Below are 20,806 nucleotides of genomic sequence, written 5' to 3' on the forward strand. Positions count from 1 at the left end.
TGTCCACTACATCTACATCTCCTCGTGATAAGACCCTCACGAGTGCGAACATGAACCCCAAGATTCGCAAGGCCGAGTACGCCGTCCGTGGCGAATTGGCCATCAGATCCGAAAAGCTGAAAGTTGTAAGTAAAAGTGCTACCTTTTTTGCTAATGTCAAACCAAGAGGATGAGGAAGAAGAGGAGGAGAAAAGTTCGATCTCATATAAAAAGTCATGGAGCATACGAGAAGGGGCCTTTTCACTGACTCTAATTTAAATCAATTTTTTTTTTGGATCCCCCACCCCAGGACCTCGCTAACGGCGCCTCTCACCCCTTCGAGCGCGTGGTCGGATGTAACATCGGCAACCCTCAAGCATTAGAACAGAAGCCCATCACATTCTTCCGTCAGGTACAGACCCCAATTCTGTTCGTTTCTGCAATCGCGCTAAATAATGTTCGCCGGCTCCGTAACAATTTTTTTTTTACCTTTTGGAACTAACAGAGGGAGGGACTATAATTATATTCAGGTCGCATCTCTTGTCGAATACCCAGACCTCCTCAAGGACGAGAACGCAGAACTGACCTCGAAACTCTATGCAAGCGACGCCATTGCCCGTGCAAAGCTTCTACTCAAGCACATCGGTTCCGTCGGCGCTTACTCACATTCACAGGGCATCCCTCAGATCCGTGAGAACGTAGCCAGGTTCATTTCGGAACGCGATGGCTATCCTGCAGACCCCTCGATGATCTTTTTAACCCAGGGCGCTTCCGCTGGTGTCCAGCTCACCCTCCAGATGATTGTCGAACATTCAAACGTCGGAATCATGATTCCCATCCCTCAATACCCGCTCTACACCGCTACCCTGGCGGTTTTGGATGCTCAACCTGTGCCTTACTATTTGGACGAGTCCAAGGGATGGGGCCTGACTGTACGTACCCTAGACCTTCTTGACTTATCTCCCCCCCCCCCTTTTGAAAACCGGCGCGCGGCTGCATGCAATCGATCATCGGACTATGGGAGGCTAATCATTCATTATTTCTTTTCAATCTAGACCGAGGAACTTCAGCGTGCGTATGACGAGGCTGCCCAGGACGGGATTGAGACCCGAGCTCTTGTGATCATCAACCCCGGAAACCCTACGGGACAGTGCTTGTCCGATGAGAACATGTGTGAAATCATTAGGTTCTGCCAGAAGAACAAAGTAATCCTTTTGGCCGACGAAGTCTACCAGACCAACATCTACGAACCCGAGCAGCGGCCCTTCCATTCCTTCAAGAAGATCCTCAAGTCGATGGGACCTGAGTTCGAGGGACTGGAGCTGATCTCGTTCCATTCAGTCTCCAAGGGCATGATTGGAGAGTGCGGTCGTCGCGGTGGTTACTTTGAGTGCGAGGGATTATGTCCCACGGTCCTTGAACAAATCTATAAGATCTCGTCCATCAGTTTATGCCCGAATGTCCAGGGTCAGATCATGGTGGACCTGATGGTGAACCCGCCCAAGAAGGGCGATCCCTCTTATCTCCAATACAAGCAAGAATACGATGCTATTTACTTTTCATTGATCAAGCGCGCCAAGAAGCTCGAGGAGACCTTCAATAGTCTTGAGGGATGCACCTGCAACTCTGCAGACGGTGCCATGTATCTGTTCCCCCATATCCGACTACCCAAGAAGGCCATTGCTGCAGCCAAGGAAGCCGGCAAGTTCCCGGATCAGTTCTACTGCATGGCCATGTTGGAGGCCACAGGCGTGTGCATGGTCGCAGGATCCGGGTTCGGTCAGGTCGAGGGCACAGCACATTTCCGAAGCACATTCCTGCCTCAGCCAGAGTTCTTTGATGACTTTTGCACGGGCATCAAGGATTTCCACGCTTCGTTTATGAACAAGTACAGGGATTAAGGATCAGTCCGATTCCCTCATTATATTTCATGACATTGAGCATTGAGCTAGCTATTTGTAAATAAATGTAATAGAGTGTAATAGAATGTGTCTGTCACACAGCCACGCAACACCTCTTCTCGGACTCAACTCAGATTGTGTGCGCGACAACACCAGAAGGGATGGTGACACCAACAGCTTGACCCGTCAAGCTAAGCCATGTGGTGATATAGCTGTCAAGGAACGACCTCCTGGACTCGTGGAATGTCTGGTCGCTGAGGATCGTTTCCATCAATGACACGGTCTCGCAGGGATGCATGTAAAAGAACGGCCCGTTCAGAATAGGATGGTCTTGTTGTGAGATACCCCCGTTCAGACCAGCGTCTCTGATGCTGCTCTGCCAATCCTCAGGGACAAGCGACCGGTAAATATCCTCGATTGGGATGGCAACGCCGTCTATCGATGATCGTTTTTTGAACAAGTCGACGAATTTAGGGCATTAGGCTTGTTCATGCGCAGACTAAGGGCTCGAGGGGTTGATTACTGGGGGGTGCCAGTAGTTGCATCGCGTACCTGGACGATAGGCGTTGAAGTAGAGCACAGGGACCTGATAGCTCGGTGAAAACACGATGTGATAAGTCACTGTCAAAAAGTTGCACGAGACGTCCTGAGAGTCGTCTAAAGATACTACAGTGATCTCTTCCTCGTCTGGAATGTCCTCCAAGTGCTCAGTCAGATTATCCAAAAGCAATTGATCTGCAGCGCTGACGGTGTTCAGCCTTGACTTGGGAGCAGAAGAATGCGGTGCTTGACGGTCATGGACGACCTGTGTCATTGCGAGATATCCCTGTGGCGGTAGGCCCCTTCTTGCCTAGCAGCATCCGTAAAGTAGCGCAGTTTAATGTGGGAAGGGCAACCTCTTGAATCCAACTGAAGCCCATTGAGTTTGTCTCCAATGAATCGGGCGTCTTTTACTTACGTGATACTCAACATATCCCCAGGGCGAGTGGTGTTTTGCTTGTTCGAGGAAGGACTTGATGGCGGCTTCAAAGTCGTCGTAGGAAAGACGAGCTGAAGGCGATGAAGAGGTTGGTGATGGATGAGTTGCGGCCATTGAATGAAAGGATGATCAAGTTTAGGAATGGTGCCATGTTGAGAATGGTGGTCAAAAAGGACTTCTCAGGGACTGAGTCCGTGCCACCAATTTTCCCTGAGCAGCCCAACTGCAATTGGTGAACCCGACCAGAAACCTGATCAAGCCAAACGATGCAGCACTGGTGAGGTCTTGTTAGTAAAGTACTGTTGCTTTGGCACCCCCAGGGCGCCGGGTTTAGAGCATTCAGGACCATGTTGAACACCCGAGACACTTTTTGCGCCACCAATTTTTTTCTTGTGTTGATCGTAGTCAATGAGCTGGAGCTGGAAACACGATTCCGGGAATCAAACGAGATCGAGTTTCGCGATCAGCCCCCCATCACCAAAAGTGATCATCCCATTCGAGTAAAGTGCCTTTCTTTTTGTGCGGAGGCACCACCTTCCAGCGTTTGAGCCTAAAGGCCTACGGTATTTGGAGTGAAAGAGACTTGCAGAGGACGCATTGCACTCCATGATGGGCCATATCCTGCATCCGCTGCATCCTCATGTTCCTCTGGCTTGGTCATCACCTGTGGACAATCGATGTAAGCAGAGTAGGCAGGATGCATGAACGACGCACAATGCCGCTTGGTCGCACAAGGGGGTCGGGAAAAGAAGTGAAAAAGAAAAGGGCTGGCACGCGTACTTTGCAGGGAAGGATTGGAATCGGGATCGGGGTCGGTGATTAAGATGGATTGGCAGTCGTCGTCTCAGCGGTCCCGTCGAGGTGCTGCATCCGCCAGCAAAGAAACAGAGTCGATCCACGCAGACGGCCTCTTTCTCTCCTTCCTCCCTTCCTCCTCACCCACACTCGGCTCAGTCCATCAAAGCTGATCAGTACCCGTACTTCCTTCCATCCGCTCGTCGATTCCCCGGACTGATCGACCCCTATCTTGACATCCAACCCCCACTCGCTATCCCAGATCAGATTCGCAATGGAGACCGTCCAGTCCTTCTTTCGGGGACCCACGTAACCACGCATTTTCACACGCTCTGTAGGAGATGTCCTGCTCTGGTCAACCCTCACCGGCCTAATACCCTTCTAAACCCATTGCAGATCAGAGTACCTTGGCTCTGCACAGTCGACCGAGCTGAATGCCTCTCTGGTCCCCTCAGGTATGTCGGTTGTCTTCAACCTCAACTTGCCTATCCATACCGTGAACTGTGCCACAACGCAGCGACAAACCAATGCCACAACAACGGTGTATTGAGCAAAACATTGCCTCTCTTTGTAGGCCATCCTGCGTCCAGTAACACCTCGGGTTTAAAGACACAGCTGGCCATCTCAACTCTGTTGGGTCTGAGTTCGTTTTTGACATTCTGCTTTTTGCGAACAAGATGGACGATTCTTTATGCTCCTCGGTCAAAGCTTCGAAGGTATGCAGCACATGTCCACGAGAGAGATGAAGATGTCTCCCGCAAGTTCCGCATAAGCTTTGCTGAAGTAAAAGCAGCGGTGCACTAATGCTAACGTATCCATTACTCGTCTGTCGATTAGGCACACACCTCCTGTTCTATCCTCGACATTCTTTGGATGGATCCCCCAGTTGTTACGTATCCCAGAAGCAGAACTCATCGAGTGTGTAGGGCTGGATGCAGCCATGGTATGTACTCTTGTGATGTATTCGCATAATGATCTCTTGATAACTATGCTAACACAAAGGATCATCTATGGATAGATGTTGCGTTTCTTCACAATGTCCTTGAAATTGTTCGCAGCCTGCATGATCCCGGGATTACTCATCATCTTGCCTATCAACATCTATTCGGCAAGCGAGGGTCGACTACCAACGGATCCGGATGAAGACAATGAGTTTGATCCGTCGCTACCCAATGCAGCACCTCGGCATGAAACGTCGCTTCTCTATTTGTTTGCGCAGTTCACGTTCACCTGGGTATTCTCACTCCTCACGATTTATGTACTCTGGCGCACATACGAGGGCTACATCGATATACGACGGCGCTACCTACTGAAGCGCCGTAAAGCTATCGTGAACAGGACCATCATGGTAGTCGGACTGCCGTCTCACCTGCGGAACGATAGGGCGTTGGCGACATTTTACGAATCATTGGGCGTGGGCACAGTCGAGAGTGCGCATGTATGTCGGCATGTTACGGGTCTGAAGCGCCTTATCGAGCAGCGAGCTTACGCGCTGAGGGCATTGGAACAGGTCTACACGGAGTACTATGGCAACCCGTCTAGTGATCCTGACTATGATCCTGAGGCAATCGCAGCCGAGAATGATCACACGCTGGACCATGGTCTCCATGCTGCTGCAAGTGCAGCTGAGAGTTCGCATGATCCAACACGAGGCTATTTTCCCCATGTAGGGGATTGCCCTTCTTCGATGCAATCGAATGACCGTACCAAGAAGCGACCTACGATAAGACTTGGGTTCTTGGGACTCTTTGGGAAAGAAGTCGACAAGATTGACTATTGTCGCGAAGTTTTCGCCACCCTGGACAAGGCAGTGCAAAAGATGCGCCTGTCAAGAGTTTTTGCAACCACGAGCATCGGATTTGTCACGTTCGAAGAAATGCATGCAGCAGTAAGTATTCACCACACATCATGTATTTTCTTGATTGTAACGGATAGTAAATGGCCTCATTACTCACGGTGACCCTATCACCGACCTCTAGCAAATCCTCGCGCAAACTGTCAACACTCAGGAAACGCTCTCCTGCGAGACATTCTTGGCTCCAGAACCACGCGATGTTTATTGGGACAATCTGAATCTGCCTCCGAGCGAGCTCGACGTGCGAACTGTCGTCATCAACGTCATTACGTTTTCCCTCGTCTTCTTCTGGGCAGGTCCTGTGGGCGTGTTCTCATCGTTTTTAAGCCTCGACTCTCTCAACAAAGTCTTTCCTGGCATATCCAAACTAGCAGGAAAGCACCGGTTGCTAAAGTCGCTGATTCAGGGCTTCCTTCCCACTGTCGGGGTGATCGTTTTCCTCGCCGTTGTACCGAGGATCCTATTAGCACTCTGTCGACGGCAAGGAATTCAGTCACGCTCAGAGATCGCCCAATCATTGTACAACAAATACTTCATGTTCATCCTCTTCAACGTCGTCCTTGTATTCACTATCATCGGGACCTGGTCCCAGGCAATCAACAAAGTCTATCACAACATCGGAGAGCTGACGCTTCTGCTGGCAGCTTCGTTACCGCGAGTCGCGCCGTTCTTTGTCAACTACATCATCCTTCGAGGTATCGGCCTCCTCCCTCTCCAGCTTTTGCAGGTCGCAGACGTCTTCATCCTGATCCTTCAAAATTTTATCTCCAGGACTCCTCGCGACTATGCAGAAGCACGAGCGCCGCCGGAATTGCCATATGGCGTCGTGTATGCGAATGCGACATTGGTTTTTGTGGTCCTCCTGATCTATTCGTGCATGCAGCCATTGATCCTTGTCTTTGGAGTCATTTATTTTGCGCTGGGCTATCTCGTCATCAAGTACCAACTGCTCTATGTCTATTTCCATCCCAACGAATCGGGGGGACAAATGTGGCCCATGGTCTACAACCGGATGACACTAGGGCTCCTCACCTTTCAGCTAACGATGTTGGGCCTTTTTATGTTGAAGCACGCATACTTCTTCGGGGTACTGTTGGCACCCCTGCCAGCGGCGACGGCTTGGTTTTGGTACTGGACTACCAACACGTATAGATGGACTGCCAAATACATGCCCCTAGAACTCCTGCGTCCAGCTCATCATATGGGTTCGTTTTTGGGACACTTTGAGGAGCCCATGGCTTCTCCACAACAGGAATACTCAGACGACAGCAGCCCACTGACGGCATCAGGATTAGATGTGACAGGACCTGGCAGCGGGCTTGGACAGGTTGCTGTGGACATGGATCCTAAAGAATCTTTGTCGAAACAACCACTGGACATCAGTCGACTGGTGGCCGGCATGGTAGTGACCACTCCCGACGGCTTGAAACGTCGAGTCCCCAAAACCGTCGTGGATGACGATGAGTACCAGGCGATCCCAGATCGATTCACGGACTATCAACAGCCTCCCATGACGCTGTACCCGGGTGTGCTGAACTCGGGAATGCGACACTACTGCCATCCAGCTATCGCAGGCGCGCTTCCAACACTCTGGTTGCCCCTCAGGAAGAACGAGTCCGATGGCAGAGGCAAGGGCCCGGCATCCCATTATGACGAATCGAATGATTTCTCAGACCAAATGCGCGGCTTTGATGAAGGTGATAACATGGCAGGAGGCGTGCAGGACGACGACGATGACGATTTGATCAGTTTCTCGGACGAGTGGCAAGGTAACGGCAGCACCGGTTTACAGGACCAGGACCGTAACGGGTATTTGACGATTGTAGAAGAGATAACGTTTGAGGACGATATTGAAGATGGATCGAGTGATATCACTGGGGGCCCTAGTTCTCCAGCTTTGCCGCCCACAAATGACCCGCCAACAAGCGGGGCTCTCAGAAGGAACCCAGCAGTGGAAGGCATCAGCGATGTGTACTACCATCATCCGGAGAGGCGGTCGTCGAATGCGAGTTCAACGTCGGCGATTAGGAATCTTGTAATAGGTGGAAGCGGCGGTAATGGCAGTCTGCAGCCGCCAAGGTCGATGCCTGCGCGGAGCTCAAGGGCAAATTCATTGAGGAACCGGGCTGGATCACTTTCAACGTCTAGGGCCCCTGTATCGGCTCCATCGAGTGGTAGGCGTTCATAGGTGGCCAATGCGCTATATGAGACTATGCGAAATAAAAACGAAAGAAAAGACGCGATGCAGCTCACAACGCGGGCAACATATCGATTTGCCCAGCTATGTGGCCTAATGATTCACCCGGCCCTGGGAAGCACACGCACTCTGAGTGACCCAACATTATTTCGCAGAAAGCCACAACAGATCTTATCGCACGACGGAGGGATAAAAGAAGAAAAAAAAAAAGCATTGTCACCTTTACCCTTCTCGTCCGCTCCACATCCATCGCATCACTCCACCATGTCCTCAGCAGCCACCGCCGCGTCCCAGTCCGCCTTTCAGAAATTCCTGAACCACCCTGCCGGTATGCCCTTCCACTCCTCCCTTTTCTCTTGTGGTCGCACTTTTTGTCCGGTGGAAACAGTGGCACCTGGCCGGCCCTCTCGGAATGAGTGCCCAACACAATGAGCAGCCAGAGAGAGAGCCGTTGGGCACATCTATCAACATCTATACATGCGCACACAGCACAATTGGACATGCTGCAGGATGATGCACTACAACATAACGACACAGGACTAGGACTTACTCACCGCATCGGATCGATGATGTTATCGAGATATTGATACGCACAGGAGAGATTTTTGTCTCCGGACCATGATACGTTCTCCTTGGATACCGTCCTAACCCCCAGCCACGATCATAACTTGCTTCGATATAGGTCCCAAAACCATCCACTTCTGGGCTCCTGCTGCCAAGTGGGTAAGTGCCGACGTCAGGACCTAAAATCATGAAGACAAACCACCTTCTCCCCTCCCCCATTCGAGCACGACTATCGGCAGCAACACTCTCATCTTCAAAGAATATGGAACAGCAAACAGACAGTAAACATACCAGGAATGGGGATGAGACGGGAGTGCGTTGTTGGCGCCTTTGGGATCAGCAAAGACATGGGCAAAGCAGGCTGTGGAAGTAGATCGTCATCACCCCTCGTGAGCAGAATTGAACTATACAACGGAGGATGGATCGCAGAGAGAGAGAGGATTATCTAACGGTGTTTTCCCCTGAAAACTCTGGATGGACAAACAGCATTCTTTTTTTTTTCTTTTTTTTCTTCTGCTGCTGTTGCTGAACATGGCCCGTCAATGCTTATTGCTTCCTCCCAATCTTTGTTCTTTTTTTTCTAGGCTTTGGTCGGTGCCGGTATTGGTGATTTGAGCCGTCCTGCCGAGAACCTGTCCCTTTCTCAGAACGTTGGTAAGTGCCCGTAGTAACAAGCACTTTGTACACCCAACTCCCCCCTTCACAGAAATATCCCCGTCGCTTGCTTTTTCTAGAAACGAAGACTTGAGGGACACTTTTCCTGACTTATTTGTGGAATATCTCTTGCCGGATTGCTAATTATTCTTATTGTTTTTCTTATTCCTCGATAGCCTTGGCGGCCACTGGTCTGATCTGGTCCAGGTACTCGCTCGTCATCATCCCCAAGAACTACAGCTTGTTCACTGTCAACCTGTTTGTCGCTGCCACGGGATTGACCCAGCTTTACCGTATCTTTGAGTAAGTTCTTGGTTCATGTGTCCCCCTTCCACGCGGTTGTTGTTGTAAAAGGCTCTTTTTAATGAAGTGATTGACTGATACACACTCCACTTCCACTGCAAATATTATCTAGTTACCGTCAAGGATTGAAGGCCCAGGAGAAGCCCGCTATTGCCGCCGAGTAAGGATTTCACAGCCTTCCCCTGTTCATTTATATTCATCTCTTGAGCTCCACCTGCCCTTTTCGATCTCTCTCTCCCCATTCAAAAATAAAAACTAGATTCATTTAGATCTTGATATATGGTCGCAGGGATTTATTACAAATTACAAAATATGAAAAAAAAAGAGCTGGTGCACAGCACCAGGAAATTTGATTCTTTGCATCACTATGAAATGATGCATTTCTCAATATCTTTCCGACTGCTTGCGTCGCTCGAGTTTCCCTTGCTATGGTACCCGCTTGGCCGCTGTACCTGACCTTGAAGATGCGGTCGCAATGGTGCTGCAGAAAAAGGTTGCTGGTATGTGCTTGTTCGCTGAGCTTGAGGTGCCGCTGGTGACGCCCACTGCTGCTGCTGTTGGACGGGTCCAGATCCTGGATAATGTGGCTCGTAAGTTGAATGTGGCGCTCCTGGTGCTGGGTACGGCCTATTGCCCACATTGACATTGTGCGCTGCTGGTGGCTGCTGCTGCTGCTGCTGTTGTTGTTGTTGTCGCTGTTGGCTGTCAAGAAGATATGCCTGATGTAACCGTGCCGCCATTTGCTCATCCGTCTCGTATGTTTGCTGCTGTGATGAGCTGAAGACGCCGCCGCCGCTACTGCTTCCGCCACCTTCGTTATGTCCGACGCCGCCATTACGAGAGTCCGAGGCCCGGCTCTTTGACCTCTCAATGCGCCGAGCCTCTTCTTCCTCTTCCTGCTGCTGCAATTGCAGTGCGAGAGCGAAGCTACAAGTCGAGACAAAGAGAGCAGAACGATCGCTGGTTAGGTCCAGAAGCGCAATCAGGTCATATATTTTTTAGCCTAGCCACATTCAAACCTGAGTCAGCTCACATACTCTTCGTCGCCTCCACCATCGCCATGTGCTGAATGCTGAGCGTCGAGCGGCTGGTTGTTGCGTGCATAGTCTCCAACCTCCAGTGCACCGTGTCGAAACAATCCGTCCAAGAACTCGCCTGCGCCGTCGACATCTACTAGCGACTCCCAGACGATGGCCTGTTCATGAGCAAGGCTCTGATCCGTGACGAGGGTATAAAGGGTGCCATCCATAGGGTTCTTGAAGAGCGTGCAGAACTAGGAACGGATATGGATAAACGCATACACTCATACGTTAGTGAAACAGAGCTACTTGGGCCGATTCATGACATAAAATTAAGGTACAGAATAAATCGACTTGCGTGATTGTTCCTGAAAAAGGCACAGAGGTGGCCCTCAGGAAGACTCTCTTGCAGAACATGCAGTCCATATCGCGTTAACTGGGTCTTGGTCGCAGTCATGAACTCCTGCACAACCAACGCCTGCGCAATCTTCTCGTTCTGTAGCTGTGCATCCTGAGCACTCACATTACTGCTCTCAGAAGCATAATTGGAAGATGAGGTGAATGTAATATTGCCCCGCGAATCCTCGACCACTAATCCGCCCCCTGCGTCATCGCCACTAACAATACACTCGACTGCCTTATTATAGCTGGTGATTCCCGCAGGTCCGTCCACAAGTGCATACATAGCCGCGTCGCTAACGGGACTCACAACCCATCCATGGACAAGCTCCACGCCGAATGTGTGAAAGAGTCCCAGCTCTGCCGTCGGTTCGAATCCACGGATCGTTTTGAAGAACACGTTCACGTCCAGTCCATGCTCCAGATGTGGGAGGAGCCGCAGGGCCGACTCGATTTCGAGACGGGACTTTATCCTTTCAGATTCGATCCTCCGTCCTGTTCGCGATTCTCTTGAAGATGATGAAGAAGCATTGGGCTCCGAAGGGTCCTCGTTCAGGAGATAGTCCGCCAGTAGTTCCAAAAGATGGTCGTATCCGATCGTAGGACGATCATATGGTGTAATCGCAACTTTGCCTTGTAGGACTAGTGTATTGCACAGCGCCAGCAATGGGCAGGGGCCATTCTCTGCATAGGGGAATAATTAGAATATGTAAGCCCTCCAAGTCTTGTCTATGCTCACACGACCTGTACTTCTGGACATGAATAGCTTGTCTTACCATTCTGGGTGATGATCTTTATGCGTTTCTCAACCCCTGTTGAAGGTTCGATCCAGTCAATGGGCTTCAGCACGTATTCGTTCACTGGTTCTGACTCTCTTACAGGTGTCGATCTGGGCTGTGCACGTTCTGATGGTGGTGCTGAGGTCGCGGATGTGCTCAAGGATGTCTCTACAGTAGCTGCTGTGATTTCTGGTGATGTAGGAAACGCCGGTGATACGGGAAACGAGGTGTTCACTGGCTCTGCTGAGAATGGCTCCTCAATTTGGACATAGGCTGGTGGTGGAGGCAATTCTGGTGGACTATCCAAACCCGTCGTTGAACTCGGATTCTGTTCCCATGATTGAGACGAAGCGACTGCGTGTGAAGGGTGAGAGTTCAGATTTTGTCCAGCAGAGGTAGCAGAGATGGAGAAGGGGTCCTCGTTCTGAAAGCTGATATCTCTAGCCGATGCGGTCGTGGCACTCAATGGCGGAGACACAGAGGGACTACGACGAAAAGGATTCATGGAGGCAGACGATAGAGGTGTGTGAAGGTTTCGCTGTGTCGGTGTTAGAAGTCGAAAAGAGGAAAAGGTGTATACACAATTAGTTCCTTTCTTTCAATCGCTCAGCTTCCAGTGGCGGCGGCGGCGGCAGCAGCGGCCTCCCGTCCACGTTCATTAAGAACGGGTCCTGGATCTATTTGGGCTGTTCCTATGGGCTGTAGCATTCCTTTTGTCACTCATTCATGATAGCTTACATTATCGCCAAGACTGTTCGCCGAAGATAGCAAAGACGCACTGACGGGGTACGTGGCCCTGTTTTCGGAGCCCAGCGCAAGGCGCTCGATTGCCAGCAAATCGCCTCCGTTTGTGCCACCGCCGGTAGAGGATGGAACTGGGGTGTGGGCTGTTCTGTCGACCCTGGGCTCTGTATTGGCTGTTGACTGGCTGGTATGGCTGGTGCTGCCGTGACCAGGAATGGAATCACGTTCGGTCATGGTGAGCGGCCTGTGAATGCGCGTTGAAGGAGCAGAGCAAAAGAGAGCACCGGATTAAAGAGAGTTTATGTGGGGAGACAGAATGAAGGGTGGTATGAATAAAAGATGCTGAAGTTTGAGTGGAGTGGAATGCGTGGATGGATGGGATGTGTGGAATGTATCGGCAGAGCGGGGCGAAGTTACAAGTGGGAACGCGCGTTTTGGTTCAAACGGTATGTCATCATAGTCTAGCCCCATAGACGACAGTGAGATTCAAAGGTGTGGGCAAATTGGCCGCAATGCTCGATGCTCACAATGGTCACACGAATGAGAAAGAAATTCATTTCATTACAGTATACTGAGTCTATGCCCTTCACTGCCGACGGGTCCAGTTGGATCTATAGGAGACACGCGAATGGTCCCCGAGCACTACCCTCGCACGCTCGACTGCATCCACGCCCAACGCCGGACAGTCGTCGACACAGATACGCTCCAGTCCCCGTCCACGCTCGTTCACCAGCGCCATGAGTCCGATCCCCGTCACCTGGCCCGAGTTTGCAAGATGAACAACCTCAATCTTCGGGCAGTGGTCCTTAATGTCCAACATCAGCCTGTCAGAGACGCTGATATAGCCCCCACATTCCAGTCGACAGAGTCCCGCACCACTGCTGGCTATCGCTTGTCGCAAGCCCAATTCGGTCACGCGTCCGCACTTGTTCAGGAGGAGCGTATGAAGATGCGGCAGAGGATGTGTGCTAAGGGACGACAACCCCTGACATGTCAAATATGGCGAGGAGCTGAGGTCAAGCATCTTCAATGAGCTCGACCACCCCTGCCGGGTCGATCCTTCCTCTGCAGATCCAGCTGCAATCAGTTGAATAGTTGCATCGCTTACTCCTTTGCAAGCATTCATCTGCAAGCTCTCTAGATTGGGTATACCAGCCACCCATCGCTGCATCACAAGGAAGGTCGCCGTGTGGCCGGACGTTTCAATAGAATCCGTGTAAAGATGCTTCAGTTGCGTCAACTGACAAATATTTTCGAGCGCCTCGATACCTCGAGGCCGCATGGTTCGGATGTCGAGCGTACTGAGATTCGGAAACCTGGAGACCAAGGCATCGATGCCCTCCTTTGCAAACAGCGATTCCCATCGGCCGATCGTCAGCTTCTTCATGTTCGGTAAAGGCACTGTGCTGTTGACCATTACGCACACTTCCGTGATCCGACACTCAGAAATATCCAATTCCTCGAGCAATGAACATCGATCCAAAACTGACACCACCGCGGCATCCGTCACTCCAAAGCATCCATGAAGGTCAAGAGATCGTAACTTGGGCGTTGCGGTCCAAAACAGCGAGAACTCTTGGTCGTAAATCCTGGAGTTCATTCTCAAGGACAATGATTCCAGGGCACTTGTCCGCTTCATTTTTATCAATTGGGTGAATAAAGTCCCTGAAATTTGCTGAGCGCATCCGAGTCGTAGCGCCTTGGGCGGGGTATACTTGGCCAAGTTGATGACGGTCTTATTGGTCACTTTGTTGTTGACATCCTGATCCGGCCGAGTTGGCAGATATAGTGCATGCTGAGGAATACGAATCAAGGATGGGACCCGCTTCGCAAGGTCGAGCGAATACCAAAAATGTCGCACTGAACTCAAGTACCTCATCCATTTTTTGCTGATCGTCAAGCATCTCACTCGTTCGATAAAACTTAGGCTGTCAAACACGATCATAACCAACTCAAAGGGTAGCCTCTCCATTGGATCCAGCACGAGTGCTTCTTTCTATCAAGTCCATCATAGGATCAATATAGGTGTAACCTTGTCCTCCCAGCTTTTGCGTGAAAAAAAAAGTATGCGATACCTTTGCGATCTCGTCCAGTTTGGCACTCATCTCACTTGCAATACGCGCTAAAGTCTATAAATATTAGATGAGGCTGTCACTGATTTTTGCGCAAATGATATGTTGAGTTACCTAGCAAAACAACAGCGCTTCTTATCCTACCTCGTACTCCTTTGTGCCTTTGGTGGATCGCTCAGCGCCAGAAATATAGATTTTGGCAGACGATCTGATGTTTTGCTGCATTCGAAGGATCTTTCCAGCGCGCAAATAACCCTGTGAGCGACATATTCAACGCATTCTTTAGAAAAACATGGTTCTGAGGACTGCCTGACTGACACACAAGCCTAATGTCTATGATCCATGGCTCCTACCTTTGGACTTTGGGTATGGTTTCGAATCATTGCCTTTGCGTCTGTCAGAGCGTTGTCCAGCCTGCCGAGTTTCTCAAAAGTCGCTGCTCTGCTGTCCAGCAAGTTGATATCCGTGGGCGCAATTGTCAACGCCCGGGAAAGATACTGGAGTGCGGCAGTAAAATCCTTCTGAGAAAACGCCTGTCGGGCAAGCTGAACGAGATCATTGACAGGCACCAGCTCCTTTAGTGGGGCCACGCTGGCATCAGGCCGAGATCCTGTTAGATATTTGCGTTGTCCAGCCACATTAAATGATTGCTTTGTGGGATCCGAGTCGTTGGTGTCAGCAGCCATAACCGTATGCCGTGGATATGGAGAGGGTCGCTGTTTGGCTAAGAGCCCCGACGGAGCCTTTCCACTGCTCATGATCAGAGTCTCTTGAATCTGCTCGGCTACTTTTTCAACGTGCTACTCCTTCTACGGGTTGGTCTTCTGATGACTGGTCGCCACTTGCCGCCTGTCGTCGGTGGGGTCCAGGTTTGCCGTCGCTTGGTAACAGTTGGTGGTTGGTGCTTTTCAGTGTGCCATTGTTTGATATTTTTTTAGGGTTGGACTGCTTTGTTTTGGGCTGGTCTCTTTCCCCGCACCCGAATTTGGGGGACACTTTCTCTTTTCGTCATTCCGCACTTTCTTTCTCTTCGACATTCTCATCCTCACCACACCCCCATAATCACCATGCCTCGCAAGTTCATCGTCGGTGGAAACTTCAAGGTTCGTGTCGCGTTCCTACCCCCTCTCTGTCGCGTCGCGTTTGCTCTTTGACCTTCTTGCTGTGCTGTGCGTCGCCTCTCATCGCTACTTCCCAGCACTCGACTGATCAAGGTTGTCCCCAACAAATTGCTATTCTTCTCCCTTTTAGCTCAACGGCTCCGAGTCGTCTTTGAAGACCTTGGTTGAGGGTCTCAACAAGGGCGACCTCGACAGCAACGTCGGTAAGGCAGCTGGATTATTCTATGTCGACCAATTGGTTCCTCTGTCAATTTTACCACGGTTTATTGATCTTTTCCTTCTTTTGCTGGACCGCCTCGAATATGTTTAGAGATCGTTGTCTCCCCTCCCTTCGTCTACCTTGACCAGGTTCGCAAGTCCGTCCGCAAGGATGTCGCTGTTGCTGGCCAGAACTGCTACTCCAAAGCCAGCGGTGCATACACCGGTGAAGTCGCGTATGTATTTCAAAGAATGATCGATGAGAATTTCTCACACAGGCGGCAACTCCCAAAATGGGACATGTCGGCTTCAATTGATTCAATTGCTCCCATATCCTGCTGCTCCCATGGTTATCATATGTCAGGGAGCAAATCCACTGATAATTCTACCATGTTCTATTCTTCTTGTACGCAGCGCTGAGATGCTCAAGGACATCGGCATCGAGTGGGTCATTCTCGGCCACTCTGAACGTCGCGAGATCTTCAAGGAGACTGACGAGGAGATCGGCCAGAAGGTTGCCCACGCCTTGCAGGCTGGTCTCAAGGTCATGGCCTGCGTTGGTGAGAAGCTGGAGGAGCGTGAGTCCAACAAGACGACCGAAGTTGTCTTCCGTCAGTTGGCGGCCATTGCCAAGCACGTGTCGGACTGGACTAACGTCGTCATTGCCTATGAGCCCGTCTGGGCCATCGGTACCGGCAAGGTCGCCACCCCTGACCAGGCCCAGGAGGTCCACAAGGCCATCCGTGGATGGTTGAAGGAGAAGGTCTCTGCCGACGTTGCCGAAGCCACCCGCATCATGTACGGAGGCTCTGTTAACGGTGGCAACGCTGCTACACTCGCTAAGGAGGAGGACGTCGATGGTTTCTTGGTTGGTGGTGCCTCGCTTAAGCCCGAGTTCGTCACCATCTGCAACGCCAAGGCCAAGATGTAAAGCAGCTTATCGCGTAGTCGTTCGTTAGTCAACGCCTTATTTTTTTTGTCCACAAATCCACTATCAAAGTATCTCACTTGTATATAAAGTATCCTAAACCCAACAGTGCTTTGCCTTTATGACGGTTGCGAATATCGAACGCTATCTGAAAACAATTGCAAAAAATGACAAAATGAGATAAGATCCATGATCTGGGGATCGAAGGTCTCGTCGAATCACAATCGTGCTTGATAGGATACCTCTCTGACGTTTGATAAAAATCTGTAGGTGGCGCGTTTCTATCGGCGCGTTTTCTACCAGGGCCTCTTTTCCAGCCGAACTGTAGGGGTAGCACTTTAGATTCAACATGTCACTTCTGTGGTATCGGCACGCGAGCCGCGATCGATTCGTTTTTGTAGCCTCATTCACTTTGCCTCCATCCTTTTGCATCTCTCGTCTCCTTGATTCCGACCTCACAATATGACCAGTACGTCCCAATGACAACCGTTTTTATGTATCAGATGAACCCCCTAGCATGAATGTATCTCACCATCGACTTGAAATAAATGTTATTCTTAAGCATACCGATCCATATTCAAGAAGGATCTTTTCAAAGGCCAAGTCGCCTTAGTCACTGGAGGAGGCACTGGTATGTACGAGTAATGCCATGGCGATTAAACATTCAAAAATCGGCATTTATTGTTTTGTACTAAGTGGATCCATTGGGTCAACGATAGGGATTGGAAGATGCATCGCGCATGAGCTCGCAAGTCTGGGTGCCACTGTGGTAATCGCAGCGCGAAAAATAGATCAATTGCAAGCTGTTCAGAACGAGATCCAATTACTAGGTGGAATCTGCGATACGATGCAGATCAACATTCGCGACGCCGCCATGGCCACAAAGCTGATCGAAAATATCGTCATCAAGCATGGGAAACTCGACTGTCTGGTCGTAAGTCGATGCAACAGTACCACGATCTTGTTAGAAAACCACCTTTGCTGTGAATAACATGGGGATTTAACAGTCAGGGCTAATTGGTGCGTCTTAGAATAATGCAGGCGGTCAGTTCATGTCGCCAGCAAGTATGTTAAGCTCCAGGGGCTTCGCTACTGTGGTGGATCTGAATTTAAACGGAACTTTCAATATGTGCAAGGCGGCGTTTGATGGATACATGGGCGAGCATGGAGGCCGGATTGTGAATATCGTAGCGGACACCAGGAACGGTATCCCAAGAGCCATGCACACCGTAAGCATTATCTTTCCTCATATACTGTTTTTTTGCCTACGATCCATCTATTCACTCGCTTTGTTTGGCGAACTTGATCTTTCATTAGGGCGCAGCGCGTGCTGGAATCATCAATATGACAAAAACTTTAGCTGTTGAGTGGGGACCCTATAATGGTATTCGCATCAATTGCGTTGCACCGGGCCTGATTGTCAGCTCTGGGATGAAGAACTATAACGAAGATATGGTCAACATGATGGCAGAAGCCAGCTGGATGGTAAGAACTTGCCTCTCAAGTATACCCTTTTTTCGACGTAATATAAACTAGCTAAACCTCCCTTGATCTACTCCGTTTTTCGTGCGTCTGTAATCAATAGAACCCAAGCAGCCGGTTTGGAACGGAATCGGAGGTTTCTGCAGCAGTCGCGTTTTTGCTCTCTCCTGCCGCGTCTTACATTAATGGTGTAAATCTGGAGGTCGACGGCGCAAGTTCTTTGAGCAAGGGTAATCCCGAAGGAGATGAGCTGAAGTACAATCCTGACGGTAGTCTACATACGGCTTATATTGGGTGGCCAGAAGGGGCCGATAATGTCCATGGAATCAGGCATGTAGATGCGCCAGTCATGGTGAACGAGTTGCTGAACAAATACAAGAAGATTCGCCGGAGCAAGATATAACCAAGATTTGTCGCGTTCCTCTACAGGGACGTGTAGAAGCAAAAAAATAATAAACAACGAAAACGACCACGGCCAATGAGGTTCACCACTGCACAGAAACAGCCAATATCTTGTCCCTCGTTCTTTATCCCTTTTTCTTCGCCATTCTGGTCACTCCAACCTCGGACCAGAAGTAAGAGACTCAGCCAGTACGACTACCATCACTACCAGCTCTGCCTCAGAATCCTGGGAGCGCAGGGCGCCTTCAGGGATATTGAAGCCTCAGTTTTTTATTTTTTTTTATTTTACACCACAATTCGCGGGATCGTATCGGCGCTGCATTCGTCTTGACTCTCAAATATCAAAGCATCTCAATACCGGCCCAAGTCGGCTCCCACACTTGTGCTTCTCGTCGGTACCCAGCTAGCTCTGTTGATGGTTAAAAGGATATAATATGCGATCCAATGCCTCTGTTAATACAATTGGGGCGATACACAAACATGGGATAGAGCAACCAGAAGTACTAAGGAGAGGTGACAGAAATCCAAGGAGAGGCGACATATACTGCCAGTAACACCGACTATCGCCGATACCCCACTCCCCTTCCCTGCACACTTTCCAACAAACACTCCTCGCCTTCCTACTGCTTCTTCCTTACGATCCAAGGTGACTGCCGTCCCCTTCATATGCGCATCCATCTCCTTAACAAAATCTTACTGCCACTTTTTGTGGACTTGATTACTGCCATACTTGCGCCACACTATGGTGTGCGTCACGATCCGGGTGGCCATTCCGCATGGATGCTTGAGGAGGCCAAGAAGCCAGTAAAGGGGCCGGCTTTCCTAAATATACATCAACTACATTACAACCGGCACCCATCCTTCGCGCTTATGAGGCCTTTTGTTATTTAAGAAGGCAACATGGTAGATCCTCTTGCTCCATATTCTCGCTTTCATCTCTTATTTCCTCTATATCAATCTCATTTCCGACAATGGTCTGCAAATACCTCCTGGCCGTAGTGGCTCTAGCCGTCAGTCTCCCGTCCCTGTGTCTCTCGTCTCCTATCCCACAGAGTATTAGCGCCCTCACCAGCACAGAGTCGACAAAGAGCGTAGGAGGCGATATTATCACGAGCTGCACAGTCCCCAACTCGTTCGCTATTACGTTTGATGATGGCCCCAGCATCTGGACCCACGAGTTGCTCGATTATTTGGCCATCAAGAGAGTCAAGGTGACCTTTTTCGTTAATGGTCTCAACTACAACCTGATCACCGATCCGACGTTTGCTGCTGTTGTCAAGCGCGCCTATGATGAGGGTCATCAGATCGGCTCCCACACATGGTCTCATGTCGATATCTCTCAGTCATCGACCAATCTTGCTAGTGAGATGGGCAAATGTAAGCTGGGCTCCTCTGTTCGTTATCTTTGAGAAAAAAAAAGAAAAAAAAAGCCCATGGTTGATCATTTTTCACTTGCTTCGTCGCGTATTGATGTAGTGGATGACGCACTCCTCAGTATCCTGGGTGTCCGCCCTGTGTATATGCGTCCTCCTTATGGCAACACATCGCCAGCGGCACTCTCTTGGATGGCAGAGCACGGCTATAAGGTCATCAACTGGAACGTCGACACCGACGATTGGCAGCACCCAACCAATTACAAAGCTGATTTTGAGGGCTACAGAAAGGCACTCCAAGACCCGTCATCCAAGAACAAATCGTTCATCAGCCTGCAGCATGATGCCGAACAGGGAACGGCTCAGGTGTTCGCCAAGCTTGCCGTCGAATATGTCTTGAGCAAAGGCTTTAACATCATGCCCGTCGGCGCCTGCCTTGGGGACACAAGCGGATGGTATAGAAAATAGAGAGCACAAAACAGGAGGAGGACCAGCCTCCAGCTAGAGATGCATTTTTATGGTCCGTGGGTTGAGCATTTCATCTTTTTTCCGGACACTTTCATAAGAGCCAGATCACATCGCATTTCTCTTGACTAATTTTCCGCGGCAAAAAAACTCATCGAAGTACAGCTCGCACTTTTCGGTGCTGACCTGGATCATCAGCTTACATAGTCTACATACGTATCATATTCTAGAGTATCTATTTCTTTATTTACATACTGCATCATCTATTTTCTAACGGCATAACTTTCAGGCTTTTTCATGTTTATTAATACCATGCGACAAGAACTCGATACATAAAACGAATTATGAACTCCTTGGCCACTTACAGTCCACCAAAAAAATAGGTGACGGATAATTACGAAAAATTCCAAAATCGCAGCGGATGGAACAAAGCTGGGTACTGCTCCAGGGGCGAAGCAACGTTTTCAGTTTTCGTGTGCATTTCCTAGGCCGCTGTGCATTATCGCATTAGTGTGTGTGCACTGCAGGGTCTGCTGCTAAAATACACTGGGACAATGGGCCATTGGTCGGCCATTAATTTGCAGAGCATGTGGACGG

General features: G+C 50.0%; 9 protein-coding genes across 9 annotated transcripts; 6 read left to right on the forward strand and 3 right to left on the reverse strand.

Moving 5' to 3' along the window:
- Nucleotides 1-50: 50 nt before the first annotated feature.
- On the forward strand, nucleotides 51-1,880 carry BC939DRAFT_399210 (pyridoxal phosphate-dependent transferase; the record flags this gene model as incomplete). Its single annotated transcript, XM_051552461.1, has 4 exons — nucleotides 51-125; nucleotides 290-391; nucleotides 510-911; nucleotides 1,035-1,880. The coding sequence occupies 4 exons, from the start codon at nucleotides 51-53 to the stop codon at nucleotides 1,878-1,880; spliced, it is 1,425 nt and encodes a 474-aa protein (XP_051410317.1).
- A 65-nt stretch (nucleotides 1,881-1,945) lies between these two features.
- Nucleotides 1,946-3,029, reverse strand: BC939DRAFT_228705 (autophagocytosis associated protein). Its single transcript, XM_051550846.1, has 3 exons — nucleotides 2,839-3,029; nucleotides 2,433-2,722; nucleotides 1,946-2,315 (listed from the first exon to the last, which is right to left on the reverse strand). Exons 1-3 carry the CDS (start codon nucleotides 2,850-2,852, stop codon nucleotides 2,011-2,013), a joined length of 609 nt encoding a protein of 202 aa, XP_051410318.1. The 5' UTR covers nucleotides 2,853-3,029; the 3' UTR covers nucleotides 1,946-2,010.
- Nucleotides 3,030-3,713: 684 nt separating this feature from the next.
- Nucleotides 3,714-7,751, forward strand: BC939DRAFT_457353 (uncharacterized protein). The gene is made up of 6 exons (XM_051556463.1): nucleotides 3,714-3,963; nucleotides 4,051-4,109; nucleotides 4,229-4,370; nucleotides 4,492-4,597; nucleotides 4,673-5,542; nucleotides 5,634-7,751. Exons 1-6 carry the CDS (start codon nucleotides 3,929-3,931, stop codon nucleotides 7,695-7,697), a joined length of 3,276 nt encoding a protein of 1,091 aa, XP_051410319.1. The 5' UTR covers nucleotides 3,714-3,928; the 3' UTR covers nucleotides 7,698-7,751.
- A 219-nt stretch (nucleotides 7,752-7,970) lies between these two features.
- On the forward strand, nucleotides 7,971-9,391 carry BC939DRAFT_478795 (mitochondrion protein; the record flags this gene model as incomplete). Its single annotated transcript, XM_051558798.1, has 5 exons — nucleotides 7,971-8,034; nucleotides 8,389-8,429; nucleotides 8,855-8,924; nucleotides 9,101-9,227; nucleotides 9,340-9,391. 5 exons carry the CDS (start codon nucleotides 7,971-7,973, stop codon nucleotides 9,389-9,391), a joined length of 354 nt encoding a protein of 117 aa, XP_051410320.1.
- BC939DRAFT_228738 (uncharacterized protein) lies at nucleotides 9,297-12,607 on the reverse strand. The gene is made up of 5 exons (XM_051550847.1): nucleotides 12,163-12,607; nucleotides 11,422-11,962; nucleotides 10,605-11,329; nucleotides 10,265-10,500; nucleotides 9,297-10,154 (listed from the first exon to the last, which is right to left on the reverse strand). Exons 1-5 carry the CDS (start codon nucleotides 12,400-12,402, stop codon nucleotides 9,593-9,595), a joined length of 2,304 nt encoding a protein of 767 aa, XP_051410321.1. The 5' UTR covers nucleotides 12,403-12,607; the 3' UTR covers nucleotides 9,297-9,592.
- Nucleotides 12,608-12,714: 107 nt separating this feature from the next.
- BC939DRAFT_457362 (uncharacterized protein) lies at nucleotides 12,715-15,144 on the reverse strand. Its single transcript, XM_051556464.1, has 4 exons — nucleotides 14,594-15,144; nucleotides 14,385-14,495; nucleotides 14,244-14,297; nucleotides 12,715-14,164 (listed from the first exon to the last, which is right to left on the reverse strand). Exons 1-4 carry the CDS (start codon nucleotides 14,996-14,998, stop codon nucleotides 12,755-12,757), a joined length of 1,980 nt encoding a protein of 659 aa, XP_051410322.1. The 5' UTR covers nucleotides 14,999-15,144; the 3' UTR covers nucleotides 12,715-12,754.
- Nucleotides 15,145-15,219: 75 nt separating this feature from the next.
- BC939DRAFT_457365 (triosephosphate isomerase) lies at nucleotides 15,220-16,593 on the forward strand. Its single transcript, XM_051556465.1, has 4 exons — nucleotides 15,220-15,343; nucleotides 15,492-15,564; nucleotides 15,672-15,795; nucleotides 15,974-16,593. The coding sequence occupies exons 1-4, from the start codon at nucleotides 15,308-15,310 to the stop codon at nucleotides 16,488-16,490; spliced, it is 750 nt and encodes a 249-aa protein (XP_051410323.1). The 5' UTR covers nucleotides 15,220-15,307; the 3' UTR covers nucleotides 16,491-16,593.
- A 350-nt stretch (nucleotides 16,594-16,943) lies between these two features.
- Nucleotides 16,944-18,616, forward strand: BC939DRAFT_530500 (uncharacterized protein). The gene is made up of 6 exons (XM_051561575.1): nucleotides 16,944-16,956; nucleotides 17,050-17,118; nucleotides 17,207-17,421; nucleotides 17,519-17,716; nucleotides 17,805-17,972; nucleotides 18,073-18,616. The coding sequence occupies exons 1-6, from the start codon at nucleotides 16,950-16,952 to the stop codon at nucleotides 18,370-18,372; spliced, it is 957 nt and encodes a 318-aa protein (XP_051410324.1). The 5' UTR covers nucleotides 16,944-16,949; the 3' UTR covers nucleotides 18,373-18,616.
- Nucleotides 18,617-19,226: 610 nt separating this feature from the next.
- Nucleotides 19,227-20,566, forward strand: BC939DRAFT_457368 (uncharacterized protein). Its single transcript, XM_051556466.1, has 2 exons — nucleotides 19,227-19,748; nucleotides 19,848-20,566. The coding sequence occupies exons 1-2, from the start codon at nucleotides 19,343-19,345 to the stop codon at nucleotides 20,210-20,212; spliced, it is 771 nt and encodes a 256-aa protein (XP_051410325.1). The 5' UTR covers nucleotides 19,227-19,342; the 3' UTR covers nucleotides 20,213-20,566.
- The last annotated feature ends 240 nt before the right edge of the window (nucleotides 20,567-20,806 follow it).

Source organism: Gamsiella multidivaricata (assembly GCF_025024155.1).
Source record: "Gamsiella multidivaricata strain RSA 2152 chromosome Unknown BC939scaffold_50, whole genome shotgun sequence".
Classification (NCBI taxonomy): domain Eukaryota; kingdom Fungi; phylum Mortierellomycota; class Mortierellomycetes; order Mortierellales; family Mortierellaceae; genus Gamsiella; species Gamsiella multidivaricata.

What these genes read in the sequence shown, in the direction of transcription:
- BC939DRAFT_228705 (XM_051550846.1), bottom strand. An exon ending in CTTCAACGCCTATCGTCCAG is followed by an intron (nt 2,316 to 2,432) that starts GTACGCGATGCA and finishes GATCATCGATAG; the next exon opens with ACGGCGTTGCCATCCCAATC.
- BC939DRAFT_530500 (XM_051561575.1), top strand. An exon ending in AGTCACTGGAGGAGGCACTG is followed by an intron (nt 17,119 to 17,206) that starts GTATGTACGAGT and finishes GGTCAACGATAG; the next exon opens with GGATTGGAAGATGCATCGCG. An exon ending in GGAAACTCGACTGTCTGGTC is followed by an intron (nt 17,422 to 17,518) that starts GTAAGTCGATGC and finishes GGTGCGTCTTAG; the next exon opens with AATAATGCAGGCGGTCAGTT.
- BC939DRAFT_457353 (XM_051556463.1), top strand. Translation starts at nt 3,929, where the DNA reads ATGGAGACCGTCCAGTCCTTCTTTCGGGGACCCAC. An exon ending in TAGGGCTGGATGCAGCCATG is followed by an intron (nt 4,598 to 4,672) that starts GTATGTACTCTT and finishes ATCTATGGATAG; the next exon opens with ATGTTGCGTTTCTTCACAAT. An exon ending in TCGAAGAAATGCATGCAGCA is followed by an intron (nt 5,543 to 5,633) that starts GTAAGTATTCAC and finishes ACCGACCTCTAG; the next exon opens with CAAATCCTCGCGCAAACTGT.
- BC939DRAFT_457362 (XM_051556464.1), bottom strand. Translation starts at nt 14,998, where the DNA reads ATGAGCAGTGGAAAGGCTCCGTCGGGGCTCTTAGCCAAACAGCGACCC. An exon ending in ACCATACCCAAAGTCCAAAG is followed by an intron (nt 14,496 to 14,593) that starts GTAGGAGCCATG and finishes TGTCGCTCACAG; the next exon opens with GGTTATTTGCGCGCTGGAAA. An exon ending in AACTGGACGAGATCGCAAAG is followed by an intron (nt 14,165 to 14,243) that starts GTATCGCATACT and finishes TGGACTTGATAG; the next exon opens with AAAGAAGCACTCGTGCTGGA.
- BC939DRAFT_457365 (XM_051556465.1), top strand. Translation starts at nt 15,308, where the DNA reads ATGCCTCGCAAGTTCATCGTCGGTGGAAACTTCAAG. An exon ending in TCGTCGGTGGAAACTTCAAG is followed by an intron (nt 15,344 to 15,491) that starts GTTCGTGTCGCG and finishes TCTCCCTTTTAG; the next exon opens with CTCAACGGCTCCGAGTCGTC. An exon ending in CGACCTCGACAGCAACGTCG is followed by an intron (nt 15,565 to 15,671) that starts GTAAGGCAGCTG and finishes GAATATGTTTAG; the next exon opens with AGATCGTTGTCTCCCCTCCC.
- BC939DRAFT_457368 (XM_051556466.1), top strand. Translation starts at nt 19,343, where the DNA reads ATGGTCTGCAAATACCTCCTGGCCGTAGTGGCTCTAGCCGTCAGTCTC. An exon ending in TGCTAGTGAGATGGGCAAAT is followed by an intron (nt 19,749 to 19,847) that starts GTAAGCTGGGCT and finishes GTATTGATGTAG; the next exon opens with TGGATGACGCACTCCTCAGT.
- BC939DRAFT_228738 (XM_051550847.1), bottom strand. Translation starts at nt 12,402, where the DNA reads ATGACCGAACGTGATTCCATTCCTGGTCACGGCAGCACCAGCCATACC. An exon ending in AAAGATCATCACCCAGAATG is followed by an intron (nt 11,330 to 11,421) that starts GTAAGACAAGCT and finishes TCCCCTATGCAG; the next exon opens with AGAATGGCCCCTGCCCATTG. An exon ending in CCTTTTTCAGGAACAATCAC is followed by an intron (nt 10,501 to 10,604) that starts GCAAGTCGATTT and finishes ATCCGTTCCTAG; the next exon opens with TTCTGCACGCTCTTCAAGAA.